General features: G+C 43.9%; 1 protein-coding gene across 1 annotated transcript in view; it reads left to right on the forward strand.

The window, feature by feature from the left end:
• Positions 1–12878, forward strand: part of LOC110502389 (SH3 and multiple ankyrin repeat domains protein 2) — a 154226-nt gene that overhangs the window by 48768 nt on the left and 92580 nt on the right. Inside the window, exon 9 of the mRNA XM_036959148.2 lies at positions 1703–1769. Coding sequence (XP_036815043.2) covers positions 1703–1769 — 67 coding nt within the window. The remainder of the gene's footprint in view (positions 1–1702; positions 1770–12878) is intronic.

The raw sequence follows: 12878 nt of genomic DNA on the forward strand, positions 1-12878 counted from the left end.
TCACCCCACGGCCCTGAGGGCCTGCTCTCTCCCTCTTGCTCTCTCCCTCTTTCTCTCTCCCTCTTTCTCTTTCTCTTTCTCTTTCTCTTTCTCTCTCTTTCTCTCTCTCTCTCTCTCTTTTTCTCTCTCTCTCTCTCTCTCTCTTTCTCTTTCTCTTTCTCTTTCTCTTTCTCTTTCTCTCTCTCTCTCTCTCTCTCTCACTATCTCTCTCCTCTTTGTTTCTCAGTCCCCTAGTTTCGCTGTCCGTCTCTTTCTCTCTCCCCCTCTCTCTACCTAGCCATCATAACTTACCTACATATGGTTTGGGACTAGGTGAACCAACAGCAGAGGAACAGAGCGTGTGCTGTGTTGAACGATGCAGGGTTAAGAGAGGTTATCCTCTTGGCTATACTGTAACATCATAACTTAGCCTACCTCCCCATATGGTTTGTTAAAAGGTAAACAGACAGCAGAGCAGAGCGTTTCAGTTTTTCAGTGTAGCAGAATGTTGTTTCTGGGAGGAGACGATGATGGGAAGTAGGAGTCATGTTTTCATGTTTTTATTGCACAGCCTCATTTTCCACTCTAGCATGCATTATACTGCAACACTACTACTTCAATCCAATTGCTTCTGTAGAGTTATTACTGTATTACAATAATAGGTTCATTCATTTAACTCATTTCAGTAGTGTAATTGAAAATTGCTCCATATTTTCAGGTAATGTATTTGTTTATCCACATGAAACCAATTTCATATTTGGGACAGAGATGGAGGGTTCCATTTATTCAGGATTTCCATGAGTGAGTTAGTCTAGTCATACAATTTTCAGTGACTATACCGTACCCATAGAAATAAAACTTGTTCTGTCTCTATGACTACCTTTCCTTACTGTAATACAGCCTGAGCCTCACATTGCCTCTCCTATTCCACTGACCCAGACCCGTATATAGAGAGCGTTTCGGTCAGATTTTAAAACGGATACCATGTTAACAGAGCGATGTAACAATACAAGAGTGCCTCTGACAGTTCCCTCTGAAATGACCTGCTGTAAACAAGAAAAACAGAGGAATATTACAGAAGTTTTTATTAATTATAATTTGGAATAACTTGTATTCAAGTCTTTACAGTTTTGTGGTGTCAACAAACTGTATATCTTCTTTCACTTCATAAGTAAAAAAAAAAGAAGATCAAAAATAAACAGCACAACGTGGAAGCTTCAATTATCACTTAGCAATGGCTATGGAGGAGGAAGTGGCGCTATCGGAACGTTCAGACAGAAACCACATTGGCCAAACTCTCTATATATAGTATATGACTCCGCACTGACCTGTCTTATGTAAAAGTGTCTAAAGGTGGAATCAGTTGGCAGGGTTTACTGGCTGGATATGTGTTTACTGTGGCTGTGGCTCTGCTGTCCTCCACCCACTACACTACAACCTTTACCAGGCTTCTGTTTATTGTGTTATTATTAGTACCTATAAGGATTTAAAGTTGCATTTCATGAAAGTGAGTCATTTTACAATAAGAATTAAGTTATTTTCTGACAAATTTAACTGAGCCACCGCATGTTGTGGCCACCAGAGCTGGTAGTCAGGAATTTGCTATAATGAATACCATATCCACCATTGAAGTTGGTCAGATTTTAAAAGCCATTTTGATTGATTTACAAATGTGACTATACTATTATAAATACCTCAATATAAATCTACCATTCTGTTCCAGGTGGCCATCATCGCAGGAAACTTTGAATTGGCAGAATTAATCAAGAACCATAAAGAGACTGATATCGGTAAGTTTCTGAAATCAACATTTCTTTGTTTCTGTGTAGTATAAACTGTGTTTATTTACCAGAAAAAAACTATTGCATTATAGGAACTGGTAAGACTGGTAAACCATTGAGCATAGCAGGTTACCAGGCTAGGAAAGGGTTGCTGGCAAATGTGTTGTATTGAATGTGAGTTAAGTCATGTGCAATTCACTTGCTTTATGAATGATGCACGTTGTAGACCAAAGCGCTTCCACTCTGAATGGGCTATTGTGTTTCCCGGTGGATGGACCTGCTCTGTGCCTCCTCTCTCATCTAAAGACAGTCAGTTCTGCTCCAATCCACACTTAGCCACAGTTCACAATGGAGCTGGCCTACATAGTGGGACTGGGATGAGAACACACACACACGTCATGCACACACACACACACACACACACACACACACACACACACACACACACACACACACATGTGCATGTCATGGACACACACACGCACGCCATGCACACACACACACACACACACACACGCGCACACACACACACGTACGTCATACACACACACACACACACACACACACACACACACACACACACACACACACACACACACACACACACACACACACACACACACGCACGCACACACACATGTGTACGTCACACACACACACACACACACACACACACACACACACACACACACACACACACACACACACACACACACACACACACACATGGATTGATCAGCTGTGTTTTGTCATCTGTCTGTCTGCTGCACTGTTCTCTGTCACTCTCATATGTTCTCTGGTATACAGTACAGTACAGTACAGTAGGCTCTACTCTCATATGTTATCTGGTGTACAGTACAGTACAGTACAGTATAGTCGTGGCCAAAAGTTTTGAGAATGACACAAATATTAATTTCCACAAAGTTTGCTGCTTCAGTGTCTTTAGATATTTTTGTCAGATGTTACTATGGAATACTGAAGTATAATTACAAGCATTTCAGAAGTGTCAAAGGCTTTTATTGACAATTACAGTTGATGCAAAAAGTCAATATTTGCAGTGTTGACCCTTCTTTTTCAAGACCTCTGCAATCCACCCTGGTATGCTGTCAATTAACTTCCGGGCCACATCCTGACTGATGGCAGCTCATTCTTGCTTAATCAATGCTTGGAGTTTGTCAGAATTTGTGGGGTTTTGTTTGTCCACCTGCCTCTTGAGAAGTTCTCAATGGGATTAAGGTCTGAGGAGTTTCCTGGCCATTGACCCAAAATATCAATGTTTTGTTCCCCGAGCCACTTAGTTATCACTTTTGCCTTATGGCAAGGTGCTCCATCATGCTGGAAAAGGCATTGTTCGTGACCAAACTGTTCCTGGATGGTTGGGAGAAGATGCTCTCAGAGGATGTGTTGGTACCATTCTTTATTCATGGCTGTGTTCTTAGGAAAAATTGTGAGTGAGCCCACTCCCTTGGCTGAGAAGCAACCCCACACATGAATGGTCTCAGGATGCTTTACTGTTGGCATGACACAGGACTGATGGTAGCGCTCACCTTGTCTTCTGTGGACAAGCTTTTTTCTGGATGCCCCAAACAATCGGAAAGGGGATTCATCAGAGACAATGACTTTACCCCAGTCCTCAGCAGTCCAATCCCTTTACCTTTTGTAGAATATCAGTCTGTCCCTGATGTTTTTCCTGGAGAGAAGTGGCTTCTTTGCTGCCCTTCTTGACACCAGGCCATCCTCCAAAAGTCTTCTTCTCACTGTGTGTGCATATGCACTCACACCTGCCTGCTGCCATTCCTGAGCAAGCTCTGTGCTGGTGGTGCCCCGATCCCACAGCTGAATCAACTTTAGGAGATGGTCCCACAATCAATTGCAATTCATCTGATCCCTCTTCATAACATTCTGGAGTATATGCAAATTGCCATCATACAAACTGAGGCAGCAGACTTTGTGAAAATGAATATGTGTCATTCTCAAAACTTTTGGCCATGACTGTACATTACAGTAGGCTCTAAGGTGCATCGGATGCGGATTACAATCTTCTCTGTCATCTTTCTATAGATGCCACTTTGTATCTGATGGAATCCGTTTTTTCCTGTGTCCTTAGGCCAAGGGTCCAAGACTGTGACATTATGAACTCTCCTTCTGGCATACAGTCAACTTATTGCTAGTGCCAGCAGTCTTACAATGTTGCAATCTTACCGTACAAGTGTCAGGGGATTTCTGTCTCTTCCTCTCCAAACAGACACTGAGACATAACTCCTTTGTCATGTATTTACACCCCCAACAGTCCCTTTTCTCCGTCCTCTGTCATCACTTCTTTCTTCATGTTTTGTGACCACATTCTTCTGTAAATAGAAAGGGTGCTGCAAACCAATTATTTAATTATTTAATTGTCTTTTTGCATTTGCCCCTTGAGTCATAGTCGGGCTGATTAGCTTCAGTCTGAGAGTGAAGGTCTTTGTGACAGCTAACCTCATTACATTGGTTTATACACGCTTAGAAAAAAAAGGTACTATCTAGAACCTAAAAGGGTTCTTCGGCTGTCCTTATAGGGGAAACCTTTGAAGAACCCTTTTTGGCTCCAGGTAGAACCCTTTTGGGTTCAATGTAGAACCCTTTCCACAGAGGCTTCTACATGGAACCTGAAACGGGTCTACCTGGAACCATAAAGGATTCTCCCATGGAGACAGCCGAAGGACCCTTTGGGAACCCTTTTTTTCTAAGAGTGTAACAGAATTTGTATTCTATAGTTCAGCGTCATGGCTGCAGTCATGACACATAAACCTACAGCATCTGCCTTGTTCTACAGTCAACTATGTAAATCCTTGTCCCATATAAATCCAGTCGTGGTTGCCATGGTTCCCAGATCCATGTGATATTTGGCTTTCGGGATCTCAGATCTGGTCGGTTCCTCAATGGAAGACCCATGGGTAGGGAGGTAGCCTCTTTATATGGCATAGATCTATACATTGGTGGTTGTTTTTTTCATGATTGTTACTGAAAATGTAGACTCATCAGTGCTGTTTCTTCAGCATCCTTTGTCCTGTGATCCATTATCACTGTTGTATAATCTACTGCATCACTGATCAATGTGGTGACAGCAGTGTTGTTCTATCATTTTATCTTTATGGATCCATCACTCAGGGTTTGTGGTGCTCAAACAAGATGGTTCATCACTATTTTACCTCTTTGAGATTGATCTACCACAAGCTGCTCTTTCTTTTCGTTGTGTTTGATTGGTTGAGTGGCTGGTGTTATAACGAGGAGGTTCAGGTTTAAAATGTTAAAGCTATTCCTTGGAGAGGAAAGCGGAGGTTGGTGCTTGTCAGGTTGCTATTTAACAATCTGTGTGCCAGAGAAGAGAAGAGGTGGTCCGTGGAGATTCCCCCCATCCACAGTTCCCCCTGCAGCCTACAGTCATTTAGTTGTTAGATGTTAGGCTGGTTTGAAGTCATGACGCTTTGTAATTCATCATAGACAGTGCATTACACAGGATCTAGTATAGGGTCATTATCATATTGCTTTCAATGGACTGGTTCTTGTATATTTAGACTACTAACACCTATGGTTTGAGATGAATTCTGAGCAATTAAGGGAATGTTGATGGAAGGAGTAATTCCAAATGCCAATTCAATATGAATTCAAGATGTTGTTTTCCCAATGAAAGTCCTAAAGTTATTCCCAAGAGGGAATAGCATTTCATAATATCACAACATGTCTTAATTCTCATCACATTCCTAAAGGATTTGGAATGTGTTGTTCTGTAAGTGCTTGATTACAAATGCTTGGTAAAAACACTACGCATGGGCCATTCCATGCCACTACAGCCCGAAAAATATCTTTGCTATCTCACATTGTTCTGGTAATTCTCACATAGAAACTGAACAGAATGTTTGACACACTTGTATTTTTACAATGTATTTTTATTTATTTTTTATCATCAGGAAAGTGGCCATTTTAGGCCCATCTTAGACCTGAACATGTCTCCTGTAAGACCCTATGATCTGTGAACGTACATGATACAGACAACATCATGGTGTCATTATATGCCTAATAGTATTTTCTCAAATGTGGAGTATATCTAGATTCTGAAATACACATTTTCACATTCATTTATTCAACATAATATGAATATGAATTTAAATATGAATAAATAAATATGAATATGAATATCTCAAACTTTCATCATGGTTTTGTGATAGAAATGTAAAAAGCATGTCAAACATCTTTCCTCCCAATGAAGTTACTATTAGAATTGCCAGAACAATCTGAGATACCAAAAATATTTTCGGCCTATGCTGCCGTGGAATCGCCCACATAATTTCACAACCAACAAGCAACTTGCTAATAACGAATTTAGACTTCCTCGCTAAGGTTGCCTAGCAACACAAAGGATTTGTTTTCGATACAGCTGTTCCTGCGAAAGCACGGGTTAAAATCCAATCTCTCGCCGAACCTGTTTCCACTGAACATTGATTTATGCATGTTTAATTTGGGTGTTATGTGATTGCAAGCAACACCTCTCTCCACCATGTGTTTGACAGCCACGTATTGAGAATGTGTTCTGCCCTGTCATCTATGGCAATATCATTCATTTGGATTATTATTGAAGTAGTTTTAGATAATACAGTATTTTAGCAATCTGGTTTATATTAAAATCAGTGTTAATGATAGTAATCAAAGTGGCTGTGGTTTAGTTGAATTCTGGTTTAGTTGAATTCTCCCCATCCATAATGATTATAATAATTGACACATTCTTGCTGACATCATGTGCTGCTTGTCTCTGGAATGTTGAACCTGGGTGAAGCAACGCTATATCTAGGGAGTTTATTTTTCTTCAGTGCATCTGACTGTCTGTTAGAGTGTTTGTGTGCGAGAGATATATATATAGAGGGAGACATAGAGAGAGAGAGGTAGACATATATATATATATATATATATATATATATATATATATATATATATATATATATATATATATATATATACACTGTATATATAGAGAGAGAGAGAGTGAGACAGAGAGAGAGAGAGAGAGAGAGAGGTAGACATATATATATATATATATATATATATATATATATATATATATATATATATATATACTGTATATATATATATAGAGAGAGAGAGAGAGTGAGAGAGAGAGAGAGAGAAATAGAGACTGAGTGTGAGAGGACGAGAGGGAAATGGAGATGCGTGGAACTCGTGCGTTGTGATCCCAGTCAGTAACAAGCAGTGTGTCTCCCAGCCTTTCCCCCTGCCTGGCTGTCTTTGTCCCTGTCTCCCTGCCTGTCTCCCTGTCTGCCTTTTTTCCCACCTTTCTCCCTGGCTTCCAGTCTCCCTCTCCCTGCCTGCTCACTGCCTGCCTTTCCCCCTGCCTCCCTGCCTGTCTCCCTGCATTTCACCCTGCCTTCCTGTCTTCCTGCTTGTCACCCTGCCTACCTGTCTCCCTGCCTGCCTTTTCCCCTGCCTTCCTGCCTTTCTCCCTGCCTGCCTGCCCCCCTGTCTCCCTGCCTTTCTCTGCCTGCCTTTCTCCCTGAATGTCTTCCAGCCTGCCTGCCTGACTCCCTGCCAGCCTCTCCCTGACTGCCTGTCTGTCTCCCGGGTTGCCTGTCTATCTCACTGTCTCCCTGCCTGTCTGTCTATCTGTCTCACTGCCTGTCTGTCTATCTGTTTCCCTGCCTGCCTGCCTACCTGCCTGCCTGGCTGCCTGTCTGTGTCTCCCTCCCTCCCTACCTGCCTGCCTGTCTTCCTGCCTGCCTGTCTCCCTCCTTCCTTTCCTCCCTGCCTGTCTCCCTCCTTCCTTCCTTCCCTGCCTGTCTCCCTCCTTCCTTCCCTCCCTCCCTGTCCCTCTGCCTGCCTGCCTGCCTGTCTCCCTCCTTCCTTCCCTCCCTGCCTGTCTCCCTCCTTCCTTCCCTCCCTCCCTGCCTGTCTCCCTCCTTCCTTCCCTCCCTCCCTGTCCCTCTGACTGCCTGCCTGCCTGCATCCCTGCCTGTCTCCCTGCCTGCCTGTCTCCCTCCTTCCTTCCCTCCCTGCCTGTCTCCCTCCTTCCTTCCCTCCCTCCCTGCCTGTCTCCCTCCTTCCTTCCCTCCCTCCCTGTCCCTCTGCCTGCCTGCCTGCCTCCCTGCCTGTCTCCCTGCCTGCCTGTCTCCCTCCTTCCCTCCCTGCCTGTCTCCCTCCTTCCTTCCCTCCCTCCTGTCCCTCTGCCTGCCTGCCTGTCTCCCTGCCTGCCTGTCTCCCTCCTTCCTTCCCTCCCTCCTGTCCTGCCTGCCTGTCTCCCTCCTTCCCTCCCTGCCTGTCTCACTGCCTGCCTGTCTCCCTCCTTCCTTCCCTCCCTCCTGTCCCTCTGCCTGCCTGCCTGCCTGTCTCCCTGCCTGCTGTCTCCCTCCTTCCCTCCCTGCCTGTCTCCCTCCTTCCTTCCCTCCCTCCTGTCCCTCTGCCTGCCTGCCTGTCCCTCTGCCTGCCTGCCTGTCTCCCTGCCTGCCTGTCTCCCTCCTTCCCTCCCTGCCTGTCTCCCTCCTTCCTTCCCTCCCCCCTGTCCCTCTGCCTGCCTGCCTCCCTGCCTGTCTCCCTCCCTGCCTGTCTCCCTCCTTCCTTCCCTCCCTCCCTCCTGAACCTCTGCCTACCTGCCTGTCTCCCTCCTTCCCTCCCTGCCTGTCTCCTTCCTTCCTTCCCTCCCCCTGTCCCTCTGCCTGCCTGTCTCCCTCCTTCCCTCCCTGCCTGTCTCCCTCCTTCCTTCCCTCCCCCCTGTCCCTCTGCCTGCCTGCCTCCCTGCCTGTCTCCCTCCCTGCCTGTCTCCCTCCTTCCTTCCCTCTCTGCCTGTCTCCCTCCTTCCTTCCCTCCCTCCCTCCTGTCCCTCTGCCTACCTGCCTGTCTCCCTCCTTCCTTCCCTCCCTCCCTCCTGTCCCTCTGCCTACCTGCTTGTCTCCCTCCTTCCCTCCCTGCCTGTCTCCTTCCTTCCTTCCCTCCCTCCTGTCCCTCTGCCTGCCTGCCTTCCCAGCCAATCTCTTTCCCTCCCATTGTCACGCGCTTTACCACTGGAACGACTTGCTGCTGCTTTTTCCCCACTACAAAACTCGGATACATTTCATATTCGCTCTTTTTCTATTTATTTATATCTCCACGTTTCCCATGAACAATTAAGCAATAAGGAAAAGGGGGAAAATGAAGTCTTTTCTGAATGCCTTGAAGAAAGAAGGTAAGCAGTGATACTTGAGCTAGAGGTTTCTTTAATGGGTTTTGAAGGCTTCCAGTGTTTTGAGTGGTTACTGATACTTTGTGTGGCATATAGAAACTGAGAGAGTGGATTCTATTGTTTATGCCTTTAGGTTAATCACTGATATCATAGTGTTGTTGTTTCTTACAGGTTAGGAGCTTGTTGATATTTGTTTAATAACAACTGCTAATGAACTAAAAAGTAAATTATTGAATCCATATTAGTTACCGTATCATAACTCCTTTTGTTTATATAAATACTGATGTTTGCTTTCATAACCACTTGAAAGAATCTCAAGAGAATGTTAACTATTTTGGCCCACATTGTAGATATGTGTATACCAGATAAAATATTAGAGTAGAGCCTACTGTACTGTACTGTACTGTATATCATAGAACATATGAGAGTAGAGCCTACTGTACTGTACTGTACTGTACTCTACTGTACAGTACTGTATATCATAGAACATATGAGAGTAGAGCCTACTGTACTGTACTGTACTGTATATCATAGAACATATGAGAGTAGAGCCTACTGTACTGTACTGTACTGTACTGTACTGTACTGTACTGTATATCATAGAACATATGAGAGTAGAGCCTACTCTACTGTACTGTACTGTATATCATAGAACATATGAGAGTAGAGCCTACTCTACTGTACTGTACTGTATATCATAGAACATATGAGAGTAGAGCCTACTCTACTGTACTGTACTGTATATCATAGAACATATGAGAGTAGAGCCTACTCTACTGTACTGTACTGTATATCATAGAACATATGAGAGTAGAGCCTACTGTACTGTACTGTACTGTATATCATAGAACATATGAGAGTAGAGCCTACTCTACTCTACTGTATTGTACTGTACTGTATATCATAGAACATATGAGAGTAGAGCCTACTCTACTGTACTCTACTGTACTGTACTGTACTGCACTATAATGTACTGTATACTAGATAACATATGAGAGTAGAGCCTACTATACTGTACTGTACTGTACTGTACTGTACTGTACTGTACTGTACTGTACTGTACTGTACTGTACTGTACTGTACTGTATACCAGATAACATATGAGAGTAGAGCCTACTGTACTGTACTGGACTGGACTGTACTGTACTGTATACCAGAGTAAATCAGTCAATAATCTACCAGTCAATAGTCTACCAGTCAATAATCTACCAGTCAGTAGTCTACCAGTCAATAATCTACCAGTCAGTAGTCTACCAGTCAATAGTCTACCAGTCAATAGACTACCAGTCAATAATCTACCAGTCAGTAGTCTACCAGTCAGTAGTCTACCAGTCAATAGTCTACCAGTCAATAGTCTACCAGTCAATAATCTACCAGTCAGTAGTCTACCAGTCAATAGTCTACCAGTCAATAGCCTACCAGTCAAATCAAATCAAATGTATTTATATAGCCCTTCTTACATCAGCTGATATCTCAAAGTGCTGTACAGAAACCCAGCCTAAAACCCCAAACAGCATTAAATGCAGGTGTAGAAGCACGGTGGCTAGGAAAAACTCCCTAGAAAGGCAAAAACCTAGGAAGAAACCTAGAGAGGAACCAGGCTATGAGGGGTGGCCAGTCCTCTTCTGGCTGTGCTGGGTGGAGATTATAACAGAACATGGCCAAGTTGTTCAAATGTTCATAAATTACCAGCATGGTCAAATAATAAAAATCGCAGTAGTTGTCGAGGGTGCAGCAAGTCAGCACCTCAGGAGTAAATGTCAGTTGGCTTTTCATAGCCGATCATTAAGAGTATCTCTACCGCTCCTGCTGTCTCTAGAGAGTTGAAAACAGCAGGTCTGGGACAGGTAGCACATCCGGAGAACAGGACAGGGTTCCATAGCCGCAGGCAGAACAGTTGAAACTAGAGCAGCAGCACGGCCAGGTGGACTGGGGACAGCAAGGAGTCATCATGCCAGGTAGTCCTGAGGCATTGTCCTAGGGCTCAGGTCCTCCGAGAGAGCGAAAGAGTGAGAGAAAGAGAGAATTAGAGAGAGCATACTTAAGTTTACACAGGACACCGAATAAGACAGGAGAAGTACTCCAGATATAACAGACTGATCCTAGCCCCCCGACACTTAAACTACTACAGCATAAATACTGGAGGCTGAGACAGGAGGGGTCAGGAGACACTGTGGCCCCATCCGATGATACCCCCGGACAGGGCCAAACAGGCAGGATATAACCCCACCCACTTTGCCAAAGCACAGCCTCCACACCATTGGAGGTATATCTTCGACCACCATCCTGAGACAAGGCCGAGTATAGCCCACAGTATAGTCTTCCAGTAATTAGTCTACCAGGCAATAGTCTACCAGTCAAAAGGCTACCAGTCAATAGTGTACCAGTCAAAGGCTACCAGTCAATAGTCTACCAGTTAATAATCTATCAGTCAATAGTGTACCTGTCAATAGTCTACCAGTCAATAATCTACCAGTCAATAGTCTCCCAGTCAAAGGCTACCAGTCAATAATCTACCAGTCAATAGTCTACCAGTCAATAGTCTACCAGTCAATAATCTACCAGTCAATAGTCTACCAGTCAATAGTCTACCAGTCAGTAGTCTACCAGTCAATAATCTACCAGTCAATAGTCTCCCAGTCAAAGGCTACCAGTCAATAATCTACCAGTCAATAGTCTACCAGTCAGTAATCTACCAGTCAATAGTCTACCAGTCAATAGTCTACCAGTCAATAATCTACCAGTCAATAGTCTCCCAGTCAAAGGCTACCAGTCAATAGTCTACCAGTCAATAGTCTACCAGTCAATAATCTACCAGTCAATAGTCTCCCAGTCAAAGGCTACCAGTCAATAATCTACCAGTCAATAGTCTACCAGTCAGTAATCTACCAGTCAATAGTCTACTAGTCAATAGTCTACCAGTAAATAATCTACCAGTCAGTAGTCTACCAGTCAATAATCTACCAGTCAATAGTCTACCAGTCAATAATCTACCAGTCAATAGTCTACCAGTCAATAATCTACCAGTCAATAGTCTACCAGTCAAAGGCTACCAGTCAATAGTCTCCCAGTCAAAGGCTACCAGTCAATAATCTACCAGTCAATAGTCTACCAGTCAGTAATCTACCAGTCAATAGTCTACCAGTCAATAGTCTACCAGTCAATAATCTACCAGTCAATAGTCTACCAGTCAATAGTCTACCAGTCAATAATTTACCAGTCAGTAGTCTACCAGTCAAAGGCTACCAGTCAATAGTCTACCAGTCAATAGTCTACCAGTCAATAGTCTACCAGTCAATAGTCTACCAGTCAATAGTCTACCAGTCAATAGTCTACCAGTGCGGCAAGTGCTGCTGGCTGCTGGTAAGCTTTCTTGACTTGGACATATTTTTTTGCCAACAGATGGCTAACCTTTGTTTAACCAGCTAAACAGCTGCTCTTAGCAAAAATGTGTTTGTAGTTACTTTTCTAGCAATTTGGCTGTCAAAATAATGACATACTATTTACTAAATCTAGTAATTTTTAAATGTTGATTACTTCTCCTTGCCATTATCATTCACCTGATGATAGGACACGTTTTTTCGCTAACATTTGATGGGGGTCCCTGGGTCGCTGGTTTGTCAAAGAGGGGGTCCCTGGGTCGCTGGTTTGTCAAAGAGGGGGTCGCTGGTTTGCCAAAGAGGGGGTCCCTGGGCAAGAAAAGGTTGAAAACCTCTGATGTAGATCCATACATACCACCAATCTTTAATTAGCTATGGCTATGCTGTTGATGATAGGCCATCCAGATATCAGCATTAGTGGGGTGGAGAGGGGGTGGGACCTGCCATTGGGGGTTGGACATGTGACCTTTCCTCTCAATGCAGCATGTACCTACTCTATATTATGATGCATTCCATAGGTACAGTCACAGTTTTGAG

Source organism: Oncorhynchus mykiss, chromosome 2 (genome assembly GCF_057628025.1).
Source record: "Oncorhynchus mykiss isolate SJ-2025 chromosome 2, ASM5762802v1, whole genome shotgun sequence".
NCBI lineage: Eukaryota > Metazoa > Chordata > Actinopteri > Salmoniformes > Salmonidae > Oncorhynchus > Oncorhynchus mykiss.